Here is a 21,265-nt window from a genome sequence, read left to right on the forward strand (position 1 = left end):
TTGACTTACTACAACTTTCTCCCATCTCCCGACTGCATCTCTGGAGCTCAGCCACAGTGACCTTTGGGTTCTTCTTTACCTCTCTCACCAAGGCTCTTCTCCCCCCGATAGCTCAGTTTGGCCGGACGGCCAGCTCTAGGAAGGGTTCTGGTCGTCCCAAACGTCTTCCATTTGAGGAAGATGGAGGCCACTGTGCTCTTAGGAACCTTGAGTGCAGCAGAAATTTTTTTGTAACCTTGGCCAGATCTGTGCCTTGCCACAATTCTGTCTCTGAGCTCTTCAGGCAGTTCCTTTGACCTCATGATTCTCATTTGCTCTGACATGCACTGTGAGCTGTAAGGTCTTATATAGACAGGTGTGTGGCTTTCCTAATCAAGTCCAATCAGTATAATCAAACACAGCTGGACTCAAATGAAGGCGTAGAACCATCTCAAGGATGATCAGAAGAAATAGACAGCACCTGAGTTAAATATGAGTGTCACGGCAAAGGGTCTGAATACTTATGACCATGTGATATTTCAGTTTTTCTTTTTTAATAAATGTGCAAATATTTCTACATTTCTGTTTTTTTTTCTGTCAAGATGGGGTGCTGAGTGTACATTACTGAGAAATAAAATAAACTTTTTTGATTTTTGGAAAATGGCTGCAATGAAACAAAGAGTGAAAAATTTAAAGGGGTCTGAATACTTTCCGTACCCACTGTATATAACTCTGTATGAGCCATTGTGTTTTATTTCCTTTTTTTGTATTGTACAAACCAACCACATTTGCACATCTGTGTATGTGTGTCATGCCTGTGTCTGCATGCAAACATGAACAAACATGTGCTGAATTGCTGGCGGTTGTGGAAATGTTGCTGCTCCTGGTTTCAGCATGATAAAGGCAGTGACGAATTGAGCAACCACCTCTGTGTGTGTCATGCTGATGAAGAGCAGGCCTATTAGAGAAGACCTATTAGGACTGTCATGAGTGCTGAATGGGGCCCTTTATGCCTCTCTTCTCCCCTGCCAATCTCTAAAGAGGCCAGCAGAATAGATGGTAACCAGTGACAGCCATTGACAAGTAAGAGTTACTTAAAGGAGTGTCAGCAAAGATCAGTAAGAAGGGTTTAATATTAAATGAAGGGCAGGCTCAGGTTCTTTCTTCTCTGTGATGGGAGAACCTTACAGCCTCAATTACTGCTGGGACGGATCATCAGCAACATAGGACACACAGAACACACACACATACAGTACAACAGAGAGTATCTCTCCACAGTGTTTCCATTCATCTTTGACTGACAAAGATAGTATCTCAATGAGACAGACTAATTCTACTTCTCTTCAAGCTCAATTTCTCACAGACAGAGCAGAAAGGTGGTAGGCTTACCTTCCATTTTAGGTCTAGACTATGTTTAAATGATTAGGTAATTTGAAGGCAACTGAGCTAAAGCACTGTAGAGGGGGGTACGTGTTTGGATAGTTGATGATTTGAGAGGAACAGGACCTTTCAGAAGATGAAAACATTGGGATTGTTTGCCAGAAGTTGCATAGCAGACCAAACCCTCCTGGTTTTTCTTGGCCAGAGCTGTCGAACTGCAGATTCATAACCCAAAGGTGAAATGCTATGTTATATGTTGTGAACATATGGGCAGAAAAACTGATGACATTTGAGTGTTCTATGATGCTCTCATAACCCTTTTCTTCATTACATTTCATGCAAGATACATATAAATTATTAGCTTTTTACAACTGGAAAGGCCACAACTTGAGTTTCAGAAATTCTTACATTAATTTCATCCTGCATTCCTGTCTTTGTTCAGAAAAAATGTTTTTTTTTACCTGTATGTAACCTTATGGATGTGTTTCTATACAAAAAAAAGCAAACAGGATGTCACAGGCTAACGTGTGCTCTTGCAAAAGTTCATACACATGCAAACCTTATTGATAAAAATAATCATATAGAGCACCTCTTAAAAATTAAGTTTTAACTTTTACCTTTACTGCTAGCAACAATTAGTTCTTTATGAATCTACACTATCGGGTCAGGTGTAATTACTTATAGGATAATAAAAAGGCAAATGATTAAATGGCTTGTGGCGTTTCTCTTACAGTTTATATATAAAAGGATTTTACTCAACTTTTACTGTGTGACTTTAATGAGTCAACAGAGCACTCAAGACACAAACATGATGTTTTACCACAATTTTCTCTGGTTTACCTGTCCAGGGCCCAGGACATGGTATATGGCAGGTGCCTTTCAGCCAATTAATGATCCAGTTCAGGAATCTTGTAACTATAGTATCAGCAATTAATCCTCCTAACACCCCTTCAAAGTGAGTTGGTAACAGACAGATCAGCATGCTGTGTTTGGATACTTTTACTGCACCCAAACTACACATAACCATGAGTACAATTAAGTAGAAAAATATAGTCTGCTGTGACTGTAGTGGAACAGTAAAATAAAGCCTTTAAACGCAGAACTTTGTAGCATCCAGTGTGTCATCATTACCCACAAATGGGGAGTCCAAATTAACCTAGCATTTTCTGTTTATTTGACTGACTGTATGATTCAGCTGAATGTAAAATGGTTCAGTAGCGGCCTTTCAATTGAACTTCTATTATTATCATTCATATTTTCATCTAATCTGGTCTAAATCCATGAGCTCAGGGCTTACTGACGTCTGGGACTAAATTGTGGGATACTTCAGAGATCATGGAAGATCCTGTAGTCACATGTTAGGGGCTATTATTGGCCATGAAAATGATTTCTGAAATTGATTGATGACTTTTACAGTATTTTTATTTTTGCAAAAATCAATCATCATTTTATTAATCGCCGACACTCGTTACATGTTGAATGTGGAAATTTACTGTAATAAAATGTAATTGTTACACTTCTAATGTGCTTAAAACTTATGAATAAAAGTCTAAACTGGCACAGTCTAGAGTTAAAAATATTTACTTTTGCTTTTCAATATATTTCTCAGATATTAAGCACTTGTTAGTCATGAATACATTTGTATAATAAAATGTATTAAGTTTCTATGTTTTTACCATATAAGTTTCATATGATATTGACCACTTATTAAACTTATTTACCCATTTTTTGTGTAAAACACAACACTGTATTATCAGAGTCGAGCATTTTAGCACAAGCAAAGGATGATTCATGTAAGCTGTGTTTTAACTGTAGGTCAGTGAGCTCCCCTGGCAGAAGGAAGCCCCGTGTTTCATGCTTAAGGTTTCTGATTTGTTGACAGTAAGGGAGAACAGAATAGCCCAAGATTATTAGTGCCAGACGTGTGCTTGACCAGATCACGCTGACATGTTTCTGTTGGGTTATCTTAAACAACCGCAGACAACAAGCAGGCACCTCCTTTTGTTAAAGTGCACCAGAACCTAATACTGGAAGGAGCAGCACTAGATGTAATTAACAAGAGTGGGAGCTAACAATGAGACAGGCCTATGTTGCTGAAGTCATACCCTCAACTAGACTATTTACTGAAATTTTAATGGGTTTTAGAGCAGATATTTAAGTGTTTACACTTTGAGTAATAAATCCTTATGGTGGTTAGGTTTATTTAGTTGTGCAACATTTGCCAGATATGTTTCATAAAGGCATTTGTTTCTCTTGTAATTAAATGCTAAAAACTTCAATTAGCATTGTGTTCAGGGACTGTTTTCCATGAGCGCTCCTAATAATGTTTATTTACTATAATTCAGCTTTTGGATTCTAATATAAGCTTGTCAACCTCTACTGTCATCTGTAACTACATCTACTCATTCAGCACTGCTGCGTAACTGACCTGCAGTATGAACTGAAATTGGTATACACAGAACCAGACAGGTACTCACACAAGGAAGTGGTAGAGGAAGCATTTCAGTCCTGCAGGTCTCTCTAGGAAGTTGTAAACATCCCCCTGCATGCTAGTCTTGATGTAAGGGCTTTGGAAATCCTTTTGATGATGATGTAGCCAGCTCGAACGAGGGAGAGGTGGAGGGACAGAGATAATAGAGGGCTGCCTTTGTAGGGTCTGCAGCACGGGGTCCTTTGTGTCTGATCCATTATTCACCGATGTGGGGTCCAGTTCCATTGAAACAGGAGAGTAGTGGCTTATGTCAGATGCAGGAGCCCATAGGGCAGAACCAGCACTTGTAGTGCCGGTGGAGGCCACAGGGTCTGCATCCATCTCCTTGTCCAGGCTGAGGCTTGTGCTGGCATATCCATTGGGGCTGTAACGTATGAAGGAGCTCCCCATCCTGCTGCCATGGTCGCGCTGCACGTGGCACGTCATGTGAAAGGAGTGTGCACGTCTTTCCCCCATGTTGCCCCACAGGATGGCCCTGTCCAGAGAGGGCCAAGGGGGACTTAAAAGTCCTGGAAATTCCTGGAAGTTATGACCAAGGTTTAGGTAGAAGAGAAGAGCCCACCAGGATAAGACACCTAGCTAGGCATTGCTAGCTACCCACTGCAGACAAGATCCCTCTCTGCTGGACTGCATGTGTGTCCATACCTGCAATGGAATAAGTGACATGAGTCATGGTGATAGTATGACTTGTCTGCCTTGCTCTCTGCTAGCAAGGACCTTGTTAATTTAGCATCTGTCATGAAAGACATAAGATGTGGACAATGTAAAGTGTGTTTGCTAAACCACCATTACTCTGCTTTTATACAAATGTCTTTTACAGCTCACATTATTTCCAAACACATCTGAATGTTTTAATGTGCTTGGAAGGTTGCCAAAAAGGACATTTAAGAGTTTAAAATTATTACATTTTCAGTATTACTGTAAGTGACCGGCTATTGTTATGTGAACGGTCTTAACACTGGAAAGTTTTAAAAATGAATATGTTGCAGCTACTACACAAAATCTGCTACTGTAAAAGATGGCCAGCATTCAAGCATAACAGAAAAATATCCTTAGTACAAATATATCATCAGATTAGTATCTGGAAAATACTTAAGCTGGTTCCCTTCAGCATGTTACTTTTGAAATATAGCCATACTTGGACTGAGACCTGTTGTGCTTACAAGGCACTGACGCTGATTAGGGCTTCTGAATTCATAACAGTTCTACTTCTTGCTCTAAGATGTATCTACAGAATGTATACAGCCATGTTTGTGAAGTTAAAAAGAGAAGGAAAACAGAGGGGACTGCCACAGGTGAGTAAGAAATAATTGTGACATTTCTATGAACTTTTGCAAATGGTTATAGAGTTAGGCTATTATACTGTGACCTATGACCTCTGAACATAATAGTCCCAGAACAAAATCAGAAGCAAGTTTATGTAGCAGCGACAGGTCAGCATACAAGTCCTATTTCCGCCTGCTCTCTCTGAGGATTTACTACTATAAAAACGGCATCCTGTTGCATTGTCCTTGATGGATGTCAAAGCCTGTCTAATTTCCCATCTGGGAAGGTAAAACAAATGCACAGCAGGCACTCCGCTCTTAGTAACTTTAGTGGCTTGAAATGTCGTTTAGGCTAGTAAACACACTGGATTATTTTCTATATGTGACCTTCCCTATTGGTTACACAAAACATTTCACCTCAAGAAGCTTAATCAACATGCAAGCTGAAGAAAATTAGCCTGATTAAAGGGTACTTTCAGTATTTTCAAACCTGGGCCCAATTTTCACATATTTTGGTGTCAAAATGACTAGTAGGTACAAAAAAGTTTTGGAATCCGTACACTAGATGGCTTCAGCCAGCAGCAACAAACCAGCTGCAGAGGATGCAATGTATGGGCCGTCAAAATTACGTCCACAGAAAGTGCTTCTTTTAGCCACTGATAGGCTCAGATTGTTAGTCAAGGTGTCTGACAACATCATGGAAAAGATCCATAGGAGTGACATTCTTTGTTTTTAACAAACAGAAGTCTTGCTCAAGGACAATCTTGCTCTGAAATCTCATGAGAGGCGAGTTGTTGCAGGAAGATGATTGTGGATACGTGAGTCAGAGTCAGAGAGATGAGTTTGTTATGTTGGAGTAACGTTGGTAAATAAGGTCTTGCTAGCAGTTCCTCTACAGTATGCATACAACAAACTCTTCTCGTTTCCATCGTTGTATTTTGTATCCAAAGTACAGGGTTACATGTATACACCCCAAACATTCCAAGGTGCATTTTTTGAATTTGCATCTGGAGTGAATGTAAACAGCAACAACCAGATGATATTATGAAAGTTTTATCTTCACAATAAACAGTCTGAGTTTGAGCACCAAGCATCATCGATGTAAAACAAAGAGTCCACTTCCTCTCATCTTGCCGAAGTCTTGCGCTGACAGCTCAAAACATGGACCACCAGCCAAGTGCTTGATCCGGGATGTTGATGGGGCAGGTCTCTGTAACGGTGTGGGCACAACAGTCTCTGAATTCCGTTGTTTGGTCAGTGTCCCATTTTGTCCAGACCGGATCTTTAGGATCAGAATTAAGTCCAAGCTGGGTCAGCATGGCTCCTCTCCTGGCTCTCTTACCTCTCCTCTGAGCGATTACCGCACCAGCCTGGTCCACTAGTCATTTCGACGCCAGAATATTTGAAAATAGGGCCCGGGTTTTAAAACCACTGAAATGATCCTTTAAAGCCACGGATATCTGCAGCCGTGTGAACGACTGTTTTTACAGCTTGTCTACGGGCTGTCAGCCTCACTAAGTTTGCTTTTGAAGCAGGTGTAATGAAGTTAACTAATTGTGTGAATCCCGGTAATAATTGGCCAAAAGTCTGGACAGCACAGTAACTTGACAAAAACACTTTCCATTTGCCAAGTCAAAGCGAATTCTACTCTTTGCTGACTTATGTACAATTAATTAGTGTAACAAAGTGGGTGGTTCAATATCTCCTCTGGAAAGAAACTGAACCAGGTAGTGTGATAGATGGCCGGATGTTGCCTAAAAGGATCGGAAAAAACCTGATGGGACAAGAGAGGTAGGCTAATTGGAGGCAGCCACCCCATCCAGATCTGTCCTCAGCTATGGATAAACTGATGACAAAACCCACATGACTGCTGTCTCACCATAGATTGAGTTTCTACCTTTAAAACTAGACAGTAATGAGACCCACACAATGAACTGTCAGACGTGCATAGGCTGCTGTCAGACTCTATAATTACAGAGTATTGTATGACTTTCTGAACCGACCCTGGCCTGAGACCTATAACACAAACTGAATGATGTGAGTTAAAATAAATTACAAAAACATTTAGCTTCCACTCCTTAAAAAAAAAAAAAAAACTTAGCCTACATTTCCTCTTGTCATCTGTTTAACTAATTTCCTTAAAACTGTCACAATGAAGCACAAGTTGGGATCTGTTTAATGAAGCTGCATAATCAGGCAAATGCTAAGTCAATATATGAATCAATTAATGCTACAGGCCGCTGTTCTTAGCTGCGTACTTGATGAGTTAAACAATTCTGTGTCAAATCTTACCTTTAACTCCAGAAAGATGTACATCGATGGTAAATAATAATTTTATTATCTCAGAAACCAGGCAACAACTTCGGCTTTTTTTGTCGTTAATAAAAACAAGATCCAGGGGTAAAATAACTAAATTACATAAATTAGAATGTATCTTCCCGCGCTAAAACAAAAACAACCCTAACATGGAAAATACTCAGAGAACATGAGGCTTAAATCGGCTGCTGCCTGCAGGACTTTACCCTTTGAAGTGCATCGCGGCTTCTGCCCGGACCAATGCTGCGTTCATGGGTTAAGGGAAATTACATCAGCGAACAACAATGTGGTACCCAGGCTTTCTGTTTTTATTACCAAGTGCCCAAAATGCAAAATTATGTAGTAGTACAGTAGATATGTGAAGACGTGAAATGTTGGGTTTTTGTTGTTTTTTTTTTAGCAAAAATGTAATTTATGATAAACACTGGCTATGAATAAAATGTGATAGCTAAGTCACAACTGCCAATGTGTAAATCCAGAGAGTGTGGATTTGTCGGATTTGATATTATGCATTTACAAATTCTAGAAGGGCTGTAATTAATAATTATTTTAATCACTAATTAATCAGTCCGTTTTTCATTTTATTTAATCAGATCATTTTTTAGTCTATGGATAAAATGTCAAGAAATAGGGAAACATAGCCTACACATCACAAGTTCCCAGAGCCCAAAAGCATGCCTTCAAATAGCTTGTGCTGTCCAACAGTCCACTGCCCACATATATTCAATTTAAAGTAATATTAAACAAAAACAAGCACCAAATCTTTATGTTGGAGAAGCCTGACACCCTAAATGTTTGGCTTTTTTTGTTGCTTGGTAAATCACTTCAAGCAGCGTTTTCTTCTAAACAAACAAATTATGTTTACATTCAGTTTCTAACCTAGCCTATACATCATGGCAAATGTTTGTGTGACATATGGGGATCATAATGGTTGTCTTGTAGAAGAGCCCTGAACTTGTATGTGTATAATCAAACTACCATGCAGTCAGTGATACACAGAACACCTGGGGTGATGTGACTGGTTTTTGTCCCAGGGCCCACAACAATTTAATATGGTTGAGTGTTTTCTCTCTTTAAAAATCAAACTGGGTCCATCGGTGTGTCATGTAACAGCATGAAATAAACAGTTTTCCACTAGAAAAGCAAAAAAACGTGCTACAAGTTTACAACACTAATTAGTCTTATCACCTGAAACTAGCTAGTTTTTCTACATGCTGGCCAACTACAATATATATAAATTAGACAAACGTATTTGCAAACGTACCCTGCATGCGGTTTCTTGTATTTTTATGCTAAGGTTAGGTTTAATAAAACTGAATATTTACACATAACGATACTGTCTAACAATCCAAATGTAAGTGAACTCGTTATGCCCCTTAACATGCTGTTAGTTTAACTTACTAAGACACATTTCAAGTGTGATCAAACTGGATCCGGTTGCAACCAAAAACAAGACCGTGCTCGTGCCTCACTCTTACGTTAGCTTAATATGTTTTCATGGCTTAAGGTTATAGCCACAGGGCCATTTTTACGATATGTGATTTTACGGGGAGCATTTGAAGGCACCACACGTTAATAAAGCAGCAGCTGGTGGACGTCGCTGGTCCGGTCACACATGGATGGTCGAGCGCTTACAGATACTGCATGTAAATACGAATGAAGGGTTGATGCTATTCATTCTATCCAAACAATTTTTTTAACAGTCTTTATTAAAGTTTTACCTCCGCCTAAATAAAGTCCTATCCTACATTATAAGCTGCGATTCCACACGTGTTCAACTGTAGGAGGCACTAGAGACTCACTCTGCGCCAAGTTACACGGTTCGCAATGTTTCTCGGTTTGTCCCTCGCTGGTTTCCATAGTCATTGGGAAAACATGGTTTCACACAGTAGCAAGGTATTTCTGTCCCTAGGTCGAATAAATGTTCCTTCTCTTGGATTTCAGAAGTCAGTGAGCAGAGTCACATACGCGACAGCTTTGTCTATAAATTCCCCTACTGGAAATAAAGGTGAGTTTCACTGTCGTTGTAAAATAGTTCATGCTGTTTCTGAACCATAGCAGCACGCTAAGCTAACAACTGAAGATGCAGCAAGGCCGGTTATGGTACCCCCTGTGCTTTGACAGGGATGTACTTTAGCAGTTAAGAGTGTATAAACTTGACGGATGGATAACTATTTACATGGAACAATTGAAAAGCCAGAACTAGGGAATGCTTGGCATGTTTGAAAAATGACAAGACGTTACTTACCTAAATTGTCTTTTTTTATTTTTTTTTGGAGAAGATCGAAATATAAACGCATTTTCCAGCTGTAATTTATCAACTTGTGTAGACAGTACAGCAAGAAGCATAGGAAATAAATCAGATGTACAAGCACATACTGTAAAACACACCTTGTAAAGCATACATCCGGTGTATTGTCGAAAATACCAATAATCAGAAAAAGTAAATAAGATTGAAGAATACAGAAATAGGATTTGTGCAGTGGTTAAAGTGTGTTCTATCTAGGATAACATTGTTTACAGCATGGCATTAATTTATTGTGAAAATGTTCTTATTAAAAAGTGTTTGTGTGTGGCTAAGCTCGAAATATAATGCATTTTAGGCTTTCCTGATAGAGGTGGTAGAGGATCCTTTGTCAGAAAACCTCGGAGAGATGTAAGTGAGCAGCTGTTTTGTTTGTAATGAATTGTTAATGAATATAACAAGATGCACATATTTCAAATAAGACAAAATATTAAATAAGACATTTGACATTTCTTACTGAATAGATTGGCACAGATGATTTTAATAAAAATTATGAGCATCTTCATGGTTCTGCAACAAACAGTCATGGATTTTCTCACAGTTTCCTTAATGGGGGAAAAAACTTCCTTTGTCCTATGTGTTTTGTATCAGGCAGGGGAGCCCAGGACGGAAAAGATGCCTGTGGATCAGGACTGGACTGCAGTTTATCCTGCAGCAGCCCCCTTCAGACCGGGCTCTATCCCACTTCCTGTGAGGATGGGCTACCCTGTGAATGGAGGTATTCCTCCAGAGAAGAAGGGCAACTTGGAGCTGATCAAGGTCAGATCCCATAGCTTGGGATTAAATGGGTCCACATCATAAACATACTTTTTTTTTTTTTTTTTTTTAATTGTGCTTGCAGTTTTAGAAATTAAAGAAGCAACAAGAAAAACAAGTCAGTACTTCCTCATACAGCAAGCTCTACAGGCTAAGTTTAGCCACATGCTGTTGACTGTGGACTCTCTGTATGTATTCCATCTACAGTACATATCTTAGCAATTATCTCCTAGTATTTATTATGACAAGTGGAGTTAATTGTATCAGCTAGTGGTCTTGCAGTACTGATTGGGTGCTTTTTGCTCTGCTGCATGGGTATGATGGATCTGTGTCTGTGCCCAGATTACTGAGCTGCTGTGTCCAGACACCAGCTGTTCCATCTGGACCCAAGCCACTTGCAGATCCACTACACCCGTCACAGCTGGAGCCCTGCCTTGCAGCCTGATGATGTTGATTTAGTTCTCTCACTCTGCCGTGATGGGCCCGACTGCTGTGCATCCCTTACTTATGTTTGATGCTTGAAATGTTTAACTTTCTTTAATCATGCCCCATATATTGACGTGCTTTTGTCAAAACATAAGCCAATAATGTGACCTGTGAGAATTTTATTGATGTCAATATAGACTATATTATACAATTGTATTTATTATATAAAATCCTTTACTCAAAGGAGGAGGAGGATAGTTTTTTTCTCACTTAGTTTGTCATGCACTTTTAAAAAAAGTAAAACGTATTCTGAAATCTAGCATTAAGTCATTTTTGTAGACTGTTATACAAATTCTGTGTTAATTATGCTTTATACTTTCTGGGATGTACATATTAAGACTCCTGGACATTTTCATGTTTTTGTTACATGAAGAGTAACAAAGCATTTCAACATTCTCATAATCTCTGTCATAATATCTTTCAGATACCAAATTTCCTGCATTTGACACCGGCAGCCATCAAGAAGCACTGTGCAGCTCTAAAACGTAAAAATTTTTTTGTTTAACTGTAGAGAAAAGTTATTTATTTGACACAAATAAATATATATAGATAGATTTTAGCGTGTAAAAATTTCTTTCTCTGCTCTCAGCATTCTGTACAGAGTGGCCCTCTGCCTTGAACACTGATGCCAAATGTGACGAGCACTTCCCCATCAAAGTAGAAAGCACAGACTTCGTGTCTGCCGGCCCATCTGTCAGAAACCCTTCATCGCGTATTGTTCATCTCAAAGTAAGTTTCCCTGCTATTACAGTTTTTTGTTTTTTTGACAATTTCTGTAAAAAGGTTTTGACCTGGCTTTAACTGTGTTTAATGGATGTATAGAAAGTGTGGTGAAACCTGACATGTAAAATGAGATTAGAGATTTATCCAAATGAATATCGGCAGCTGACATCATGTCTCTGTGACTTATCTAGAGAGACATTCATTGTCCAGTGACCTCAAATCTAAGAAATTATGCCATCATGTCTACATAGAGATTACAGTCTTCGAATTATTTTACATGTTAAAATGTGCTGAAGCTCGGCTCTGTGTGTTTAAGTTTTTTTTTTGAAAATGTGTTTAATTTTTAACAACATAATACTTTCACAGAAAAAAGTAAAACATGTTCACAACATTTCACGATATTTATATAATATTTACTGGGACATCTTGATATTCCTCTTAATCCCCCAAACCCCACCCCCGCTAAGCCATCAATATGCAATCCTCCCCACAGACCAGAACCATACATGTAAACACATAAAAATATATACAACCACAATCCATGATTTACACTTTAGATTCCATCGTGGAATTAATAGCAATATAATAGGCTTAGCAAGATGGCAGTTAATGTACTGTGATGTAGTAAGAATGCTGTTTCAGTTTATTCTTTGCTGCTTGTTTTGTTTTTAACGTGAGCAGTAATACCATTGTGCTCTGCAAATCCTGTTTTTGTTTCTTAGTTTAGGGAACCTGTTTACACGAGAGAATTGTATTGTTTTTTCCAGCTGTCAAACTAATCGTGACTTACAACACTGTTACTAAGGAATTTAAACTGCCTTTGACAAATCGGTAATTTCTTCCATGTGGAAATGTGTCATTTTTACCGTTAATCACCAGCCATCTGCTCACACTTTGCCTTAGATTATACCAGTGTGGTAGGAACTATTCAGACATTAATCAAGGTGGATTAGGCACACAGATAGATTGAAGGGCAAATCTCACACAGTTACGTGCAGAGTCTAGAGCAAGACCAAGATAAAATATTTTGTTTCATTTAGACAGGGTGAAAAAGTGAGACTGAGGACAATACTGGAAACCAAATCTGTGGCAGGGTTTGATCCAGGCCAGACATGTGTCAAATTGAACCACTTTACCGTCGCTGTGCACATTTGTCTAGCCACTTCGAAGTGACCTCATGTTTGCATTGTCATATAATTGTTGTTCACATGTACCTTGTATTACCTATTTGTGCATTTTTGTTGCATTGTGCACATTGGATAAGTCAGAGCCATGAAAACCAGTAATCATGGAATAGTATGTTATTTTATATCTATCCATTGTGCAAGGCAATCAGAGATTATTCTGGGCCACAGTATGATCTGTAAAAAGTATAGTATTTTAATCAACACAGTCAAAGCTCTGTATAAGTGAGTTTAGTAGAGTTTTAGGCAGGAGATATAGTAGGTCTGTACAATTTATCAAAATTTTATCGAAATCTGTCCAAGTGCAATATCCAAATGTGTAGTGCTGCAGAGACACCAAGGCTTACGTATCTTGTTCTTCAGTGAAAATGAAAATTGTGGTGCAAAAATTATAATTCCCCACTAGCGGTAAATCATATCGCAAATTAATAGAATATTTTTTTTTTTACCATATCTTGCAGCTCTAAGATACAGTACATAATGCAGTCACATCTGCTTTTTGTCTTTGTGTACTTCTCTTTACATCGCAAAACGTTATGTGGAAAATCATGTGCCTGAACAATTTAGGTTTTTTTATTATCCAATTGTGTCATTTCCCTCACAGTTAAAGCTGTCTAGTTTGAATCTGGATGACCATGCACGCAAGAAAATGCTCAAACTTGTTGGGGAGAGATACTGCAAAGATACTGATATCCTCACCATCATAACTGACAGGTAAACACTCCTTCCTTAGTGTTTGATATACCTAATTATATATAAAGTGAGGAAATAAAACAAACTACCATAACTTATTCCTTTTCTTCCCTCTCTCTACAAGCTGCCCATTGAGACAGCAGAATCATGACTATGCCATATACCTGCTAACTGTCCTTTACCACGAGTCTTGGGTGAGTTGAAAATATAGTTGTTTTTTTTCGAGTAGACATTCACAGTGGCTGGATGTGGGGAAATCCTGCCCCAACCTAAAAAGCCACTGTCAGTGATTAATCTTCACCCTCCTCCTAACCAACTTAGCTAAGCTGAGACACCTCTTCTTCTTCTCTCTGTCCACTCATCACACATCTCCTATGACTTTGGGCTTTTTGTTTACTGACCTTTTATCTGCTTTCAACAAGTATCCATTCATTTAAAGGCTGGTTGCGCTCTGGCATTACTTGTACCAATGTCCTGCTGTCGCTTCACCGTGTTTACCCTTTTGAGGGGCTTTGTTTGAGATCAGATGAATGGTCACACCTGATCTGATATGCTGCACCATGCAATATAAAAGGGGTATCAGAGCCTGCATTAAATGCGCAACCCTCATGTTATGTGTTATGTGGTATAATTCGCATGTAACAGTGTAAAGCTAATGTTATAAAAGTTAATATGCAAACAAAGCAATTGGGTGGCAAACTGTTGCAATGATTTACACGGATAAATAAAACTGTATTGATGTGAAAGGTTGAGCCCTAATTTTACAGGTTGGTGTTAGCTGAAGTGTTATTGGAATGGCACTGAACTGGCACAATGGTGTGCATTAAGATTTTGGAAATACATGAGGAAAATAAGTATTAACAATATGTATTACAAAACAAAAAAAAAATATTTAATTCATTCATCTGCGTCTTTGGTGGCATTTACATATGGCTAGCAACATGGCACAGTACCTTACCAGGAGAATTCATGTCCATCTTGTTCTGCAATCTGAGAGACTAAGCCCATTAGGGAGGTATCAGACTTGAATGGGCAGCAGGATGGCAAACAGCAGCATTGTTCAGTTGACATTTCCCCACTGATGGGGGAAAACAGGCTCCCCTATCAGGTGTTGACCCTGATACTAATTCACATTAAGCCAACCATGCCACATCAGTCTGCCACAAGATGCCAACCACATAAAAGAAAATGACTCCACCTTTACCTTTTGAACTTTTCCCGTCAAGGCTTAGTTACAATTATTTATTTTTTTTAATTCTCTCCGTTGGGAAAGGTGTCCGAGCCAGGAAGCAGAACACTGTCCACTGCCCTTTTGGACACACAATGGAAGGCATAGTGCTTGTCCAGCAGGCTTGTGGAAGCTGTGAGAGTGGCGTAGCGTTCAGGCTGTAACGCTAGCCCACAAAGAGGCCAATTGTTAGCAGCAACTGTGGTGATTTTATCTCTCCACTCAGGGAGACGGACCTTCCCTGCTAATTCCAGTGTGTGCTAATCCAGGCCAGCGTTGGGTCTGACTGCTCAAATCTGCCTCCAACATGGATGGAAGTTTACCACTAGAGGCACTCCATCTGTGCTTGTGCCTTCACCTGTCCTTTCCTCTTACTGAAAATATAAATGTTCATTTTGCAACAGCATCAGGAAGAAGGTTGGAACTTTGCCAGTAACACTTACCTAAAAAGGTCTACTGTACTGACAGTTAAAGTATGACTAAACTTACCCTCTTAAAATGTTATAGCCCTAATGTATGAAGATTATCTGCAGATCTTTCTTTGTTGATCTAAAACTAAGCTACTGATCTATTCCTAAGTATCTAGTGCTCCTCTTTCACCAGGGCCTGGACTTGTTCCAGATGGGATGTTATGTGGATCAGATATGTATAAGCGGTAATGATGGTCATTAACCTCAAACACCTGGAGAGCAGCAAAGCTGAGGCTCTGTCCCTGCCCTGCTTTAAGCTGCAGCACAATGGTGCATATTGTTCTCAAGGAAATGTGATGACAGCTAGACAGGCAGTGGACAGAGCACTATATATGGAGAAATATTATCCCTGTTAGAGGAGCATCAAAGAAGGGTGAGGGGTGACCAAGGACATCTATATTTTACATCTGATGCCTTACTGTTTTCAAAACTAGGGATCGAGCCAGACACCTAGGAAAACTTGCAGAAAAAAACATATCTTGTTACCATTTTCATTGATTATAGTGTGGCATATTTGCTGCACCACACATATACAGTTCAAATCTAATTCTACAGACAAGTCGGGTTGGATAAATCTTCCATTTGCAGGCTTCATGTTAAAGGTCACAAATGTGTTCTGTTATTCTCATTCTTCAGAAAACAGAGGCCTGGGAGGCTGAGAAGACCGTGGCAGACATGGAGGAGTATAGCTGGGAGGACAGCCCGTCCCAAAGGAATATTTTGGATGTGCTAGTACGCATGAAAGTGGCCGGGGGAGGAGAGGGCGAGGAAGTGCACGAGCAGCTGCTTGGAAGACGAGAGGTGCAGGAGTATAAGGACTCTGTCACAAGGCTGAAGAATGAAGGGGAGAGCGAGAGCACCATGCTGCAATACAAAGAGGCGGTCAAGAAAGTACTCAACCTGTAATACAGCTTAATGTACACATGTATTTACATGAAGATGGTGACCAAGAGCAGCAATGACCTGTAATAGGGTCCACAAAAATATTTTTAAATACTCCATCTGCGTACTAGTAACACAAACAAGAGATTACTCTAGAGTCTAAACAATTACTGTTCAAATATACATCAGTTTATACAACATCAAGGGTCTGTACTTATGTATTTATTTTCCAAAAGAAATTTACTGTCTTATGTGTATGATGCTGTCTTTAATAGAAAATTAAAAGTCTAATGCAAGCTGTTGTTAAGAGGGTTCTGTCTTAGATGTCGGAAAGTTGTGCATGATGGTTAAAGCTTTAATGTAATGAAAGCCCCATTCAGTCAGTTCCCTGCCCAACTTCAGTTCCCATCTCACTCTCGTCACCATCAGGTCAAGGAGTGGCATCCCAGTGAAAGGATGCTTTCAGCAGTAGGTTGGTGAAAAGTACCTCATAGTTCTTAAGGAGTTTTGGTCTGTGATCCGTGCACTTTTAGGTCAGAAGAAACCCAATGCAATGAGGAGATGTGCTGGACTGCAGGAGGGTTAAACACAGAAGGCCACAAGGCAAAAAGTAGCCAATCATCACACATTGTTGACGATCTGAACAACCCTTGAATTGTAGCTGTCTTTTTTTTTTTCTTGAAAGCGCCCATTAAGTCCAACTTAAGACCAGCGTAGACAACTGGCCAAAGGCCTTGAGGTTTGGCTTCAGCGACAGTTTAAAGTCGATGAAGCCAAGTCTTTCTTGAGGCAAAGTGCTGTGGTCGAAAGCATTGGCTGAGTTCAGGTCATGTGTCAAAAGTCATTGCATCACAAGTGAAACCAAAATTATGGCAACTGTGTATTTAGTAATCTGATCTAAGCCACAAAATACCTCTGCTTGTTTGGTTTTAATATACAGAATTGTGACCTAAATGCATCAGTTGACAGTAACTTCATTTTCATCCATATCTGCTTAAAATAAAGCAATACAAACAATATAGTTATTAAAATAATACAATATAAAGAAACTATTGTTTTACAAAAATATAACAACAATCTCTAATTTGTCAAATGTCTCTTAATCCTGATCCCTTCTTTAGAAACATTGCTGTAAACAAAAGAGAAATTTTACTTCCAGCACACTTTTCATCCCACTTTCAGGTGTTTTCTCTGACCAGCACGTACTTTATCAGACGCATGGAGCCTCTTTTCACTCTCCATGATGTTTGGTAGCGTCCCATCCTCTTCCTCTGACCCCTCCAGCTCACGACCAGCAGAATGGAGCAACAGCAGCTCAGAAGCACTGTGATACAGATGGCCACTGCAACCAGCAAGGTGTGAGCGGCTACGTGCCACCCAGGTCCCAAACCCCCTAATGTGTCCTCTCCACTGACACCCTGGTCTCCACTGCCTGCAGTGTGCCCCCCCCCCAAGCTGCCATTGGTGTTATTGGGATACTGCTTGCTGCTGTCTATATTCCCCTTAACGGTTGTGGGGGTTGGAGGGCTGGTGGTCAAATGAGGGGAGGAGGTGGTGAGATAATGGGTAGGGGTTGTGGAGGGCTGTGCAGTTGTGATAAAAAAGGCAGGGGTTGTCTTGGGATTGTAAGGGCTGAGGGTGCTTGCTGTGGTGGAGGAAGAAGACGAAGGAAAGCTGGGTACAAGTGAATTGGTGGAGGTGGTTGGGTTTGTTGTTTGGACATGGTTCTCTGAAGCTAGTGGAGTATTTGGATTGGAAGATACGGTAGCTGTAGTTGTGGGAACTGTTGAAGGCTGACTGGTGCTCTGCAGCCTAGTGGTCATGGTGGGGGGTTTAATTGTGGGTGCAGAGGTCAGGGGCAGGACAGCAGGTGGAGGTGGATGAACGAACTGGCGTTTGTCTGAGGGCAGCGGCTCTGAGGCGTTGACTCGACTGTAGTGGTGGGGTAACACACGTACATTGGAGGTGAAGTATTTTCCAAACACCAACAAGTCAGGATCCACACCTAGGGAAGGAAGAAATTCTTGAGTCATGACTCTCCTATAGTTTTAGTTTTTTCAGTTTTTGCTTCCTTCCAAAGTTAAGCACAATGGCTTTTTAAAAATGTGTCTAACGTTTTAATTATGAATAATTAGTGAATGTTTACTTTACTTTTATTAGTATTAGTAGGTCTAATTGGTGGAAGCAGTATATAGTTCCTCTGTTACAGGGCATAGTATTAGTAGAGAAATTTACTTAACGTTTCCGCAGTAAACGTAATTGTAATGCAGTAAAATTGTTTCATATGATTACTGTACTATTATAGATTATACAACTGGATTATTGTTACTGTCGCTCTTATGTGTAAGTAGCATTTTATTGTTGTAGTTGGTTGAGGTGGTGATTATTTTAACTACTGTTGGGTAGTATTTTATAGGATGATCACATGTTTTGTGTGTAAAGAACTGAATCTTCAAAGTAACGGGTAACAAAATTAATTAAGTGGAGTACAATGTACAATATTTCCCTCTGAATATAGGGTAGATGTATAAAGTGGCCAAAAAATGGGAATACTCACGCAAGATTCAAGTACCTAAAAATAATTCAAGTACTTGAGTAAATGTACTGCTTGGTTACTTTTCATAGCTGATAGGTCTAATAGTAGTAGTTAGTACCAAAAGTACTCATTATGCAGAAAACCCATTTCATGATAATATATATATTACTGGATTATAGTTATTGATCTATGTGTACATCATTTTAATATTGCATCTGGTAAAGGTGGAGCTAATTTCAAATACTTTACTATATACTGCCAGGTACTATAATTTATTAGTTGATTTATATTTTGTATTAATAATCAGAATCAGCAAAACTAGTAACTAATGTTGTCAAATTAATGTAGTTGAGTAAAAAGTATAATTTTGGCTTCCAAAATGTAGTAGAGTAGCATAACTTTGAAATACAAAGTAAGTAGGCCTATGTCAAAATTGTACTTACATACAGTCATTGAGTAAATAGTTACATTGCACCACTGCTCTGTAGTCTAGATGCACACAGAGAGACATATTCCAAAAAAAATGTATAACCACAGAAACCATTGTTGCGAATTAGAGTACCGAAATGCATTTTCAGTACTTACCCTTTACATTGCTTACCTTTTGTGACATTGTACAGAACAACGTTGGCTCTGTGGCTTAGAATACAGCTCTCCAGCGTTGGACAATGCAGGTGGAAGCAGTTCACGTTTTCTTGAGTGGTGTCATAGTGAAATATTGCCAGATTACAGGAAACTGGTAGAGGAAAGAGGATTCATCATGGTGGGATACGTATGTAGAGGATCAGCGGAGGAATATTGTACCGTTACAAATAAAAATAATTCCAATATATCATCCAATAATTGCGTGTGTTTTACCCTGATTAAAAAGCATTACTTACAATTTCTCGTAAGGCAACAGGTGCGGCTGCATTTCAGCGCGGTCTCCTCCTGGTAATACTTCAAAAGCTGCGCTCCTCTCCTCTGAGACTCCTCGATATCGATGAAAATCCCAGGAAAGCGTCGAATCCAGCAGTTCTTGTAGTAAGAAGTCGGTGAGCACCTCGACTCGGTGTGGCACACCAGACTCAAAACCGTCAGCAAACCCAATGTGGCATTCATTGCGCGTAATGTAAATCATACCATGTCAAACTATAATCTCGACAAAGCATCGACATATCTGGGAAGCTGATTACTAGGAGTTGACACGCATGATGTAGAGCCAGTGGTCTGGTTTTACTGGTGCCAGTGTCACAGCTACGCACCTGGAGGAGGTGGAGACCCAGCCATGCATAAGGTACCAGTCAGGCTGCACCACAGCTCTTTAGACGCTGATGAGCAACAGAAGCTACCTTTCAGTCAGAATGGCACCAACTACTTAAGATTTTTTTTTTTTTATAATTGAGACAATTTTAAATACTGTAACAAACAGCACAACAAAGCTATACAAGTTAGTGATACTTATACAAGTGTAGGGATAAGATTGGGAAATACAGTGACACAACAGAACACCTCACAATCTACAGTACATAGGGTATAATATCATTAAATGAAATATAATCTTTGTGAAGTTGATCATATCACACAATCTTCCTTAATAGATATCATGAAAGTTTTTTTCTTCATTAAAGTTTAGGTTTGGTACGTGTATTTAGCTCATCCTAGTGGCATTTTGGAGCTACAGTTTGTGGTGTTGTTAAATTGGAATATAGGAAGGTCTTCCTGTTATTTTGTCTAACCCTGCATATGTGTAGCATTGGAGCATTTTGTGCATAAGGAGGCAATTTCTTAAGTGAGAGAACCCAGTTTTGCTGGTTATACTTTTAGTCTTACAAAAATCTTGTTTAAAATTCTAGACTGGTGACCTTCTGTAAACCTGTCTAACACAATCATTATTTAGGCCTGTGAATACTCCTGTTGATTGGATTTGGATGAATCCCCACAGTGCAGGTATTACTTCACCACATAGCGCTACTGTAAACCTTGCTCTAGTTTTAGCAGGAACTCTCCAGATAATTCCAGTAACCTCTGTTCTCTTTGTGAAAAAAAACAAGCCGTTTGTTTTCGGCAAGGTCAGGCATCTGAGAGTGGATTGCCGTAATTGTAGCAATCTGCCTGAATACTTTCAAATGGGATTATCAGAATAAGCCCTTTGCTCCCTGGTTTAGGATTTGCTGCACCTGTTAGGCTGTTTCTCTCACCTTTTTGTGAGTTTGTCTCTCCATCACAGTACCACATTCTCAGTTTACAGCTGGAACTAAAAGTGCCTTTTTGGATTGGAGCTTATTGAGTGCAGGGCATATAGCCTACAACGTAAATTGGAACTATTCTGTATAGATGTAATCCTCCTCAAATTGAGAGGATACCATTGCATTTAATCATCCTTAGCTGACATTAAAAAACTATTTTGTTTGGTAAGATTACATATTATGTTAACCTCTTCAAAATGGATATTCTCTTAAAAATCAACAATAGCTGTTTCCTAACTTCATAGTACACACTAAAACTACTCACTTGTTTAAATTGTTTTGCATTCACCATAACAAATCAAACTGTAACTTTGGAAGGACACTTCCAATTAAACCTCACAAA

General features: G+C 39.4%; 3 protein-coding genes and 1 long non-coding RNA gene across 11 annotated transcripts in view; 2 read left to right on the top strand and 2 right to left on the bottom strand.

Annotated features, from left to right (window-relative positions):
• Positions 1-8,928, bottom strand: part of kcnq1.2 (potassium voltage-gated channel, KQT-like subfamily, member 1.2) — a 219,752-nt gene extending 210,824 nt beyond the window's left edge. For 2 of the 7 annotated variants that reach the window (XM_046037197.1, XM_046037203.1), the window contains exons 1-2: positions 7,408-7,623; positions 3,837-4,495 (exon numbers count right to left, since the gene is read on the bottom strand). In XM_046037197.1, coding sequence (XP_045893153.1) covers positions 3,837-4,306 — 470 coding nt within the window. In that variant the 5' untranslated portion in view covers positions 4,307-4,495; positions 7,408-7,623. The other 5 variants (XM_046037202.1, XM_046037201.1, XM_046037200.1 and 2 more) reach the window with 5 other exon arrangements.
• Positions 8,929-9,035: 107 nt separating this feature from the next.
• On the top strand, positions 9,036-16,454 carry mrps35 (mitochondrial ribosomal protein S35). 2 transcript variants are annotated; one of them, XM_046037206.1, is made up of 9 exons: positions 9,036-9,077; positions 9,376-9,439; positions 10,035-10,087; positions 10,328-10,495; positions 11,403-11,463; positions 11,568-11,707; positions 13,490-13,599; positions 13,703-13,772; positions 15,913-16,454. In XM_046037206.1, exons 1-9 carry the CDS (start codon positions 9,051-9,053, stop codon positions 16,180-16,182), a joined length of 963 nt encoding a protein of 320 aa, XP_045893162.1. In that variant the 5' UTR covers positions 9,036-9,050; the 3' UTR covers positions 16,183-16,454. The 2 variants fall into 2 exon arrangements, with proteins under 2 accessions (XP_045893162.1, XP_045893161.1); XM_046037205.1 differs by lacking the exon at positions 9,036-9,077 and having other exon boundaries at positions 9,275-9,439.
• LOC123961664 lies at positions 10,502-11,165 on the top strand. The gene is made up of 2 exons (XR_006822756.1): positions 10,502-10,680; positions 10,835-11,165. It is a non-coding gene; the product is annotated as an uncharacterized LOC123961664 (long non-coding RNA).
• Positions 16,183-20,004, bottom strand: LOC123961660 (MANSC domain-containing protein 4-like). The gene is made up of 3 exons (XM_046037204.1): positions 19,576-20,004; positions 19,296-19,430; positions 16,183-18,163 (listed from the first exon to the last, which is right to left on the bottom strand). The coding sequence occupies exons 1-3, from the start codon at positions 19,793-19,795 to the stop codon at positions 17,337-17,339; spliced, it is 1,182 nt and encodes a 393-aa protein (XP_045893160.1). The 5' UTR covers positions 19,796-20,004; the 3' UTR covers positions 16,183-17,336.
• Between the last annotated feature and the right edge of the window lie 1,261 nt (positions 20,005-21,265).

This window comes from Micropterus dolomieu, linkage group LG22 (assembly GCF_021292245.1).
Source record: "Micropterus dolomieu isolate WLL.071019.BEF.003 ecotype Adirondacks linkage group LG22, ASM2129224v1, whole genome shotgun sequence".
Classification (NCBI taxonomy): domain Eukaryota; kingdom Metazoa; phylum Chordata; class Actinopteri; order Centrarchiformes; family Centrarchidae; genus Micropterus; species Micropterus dolomieu.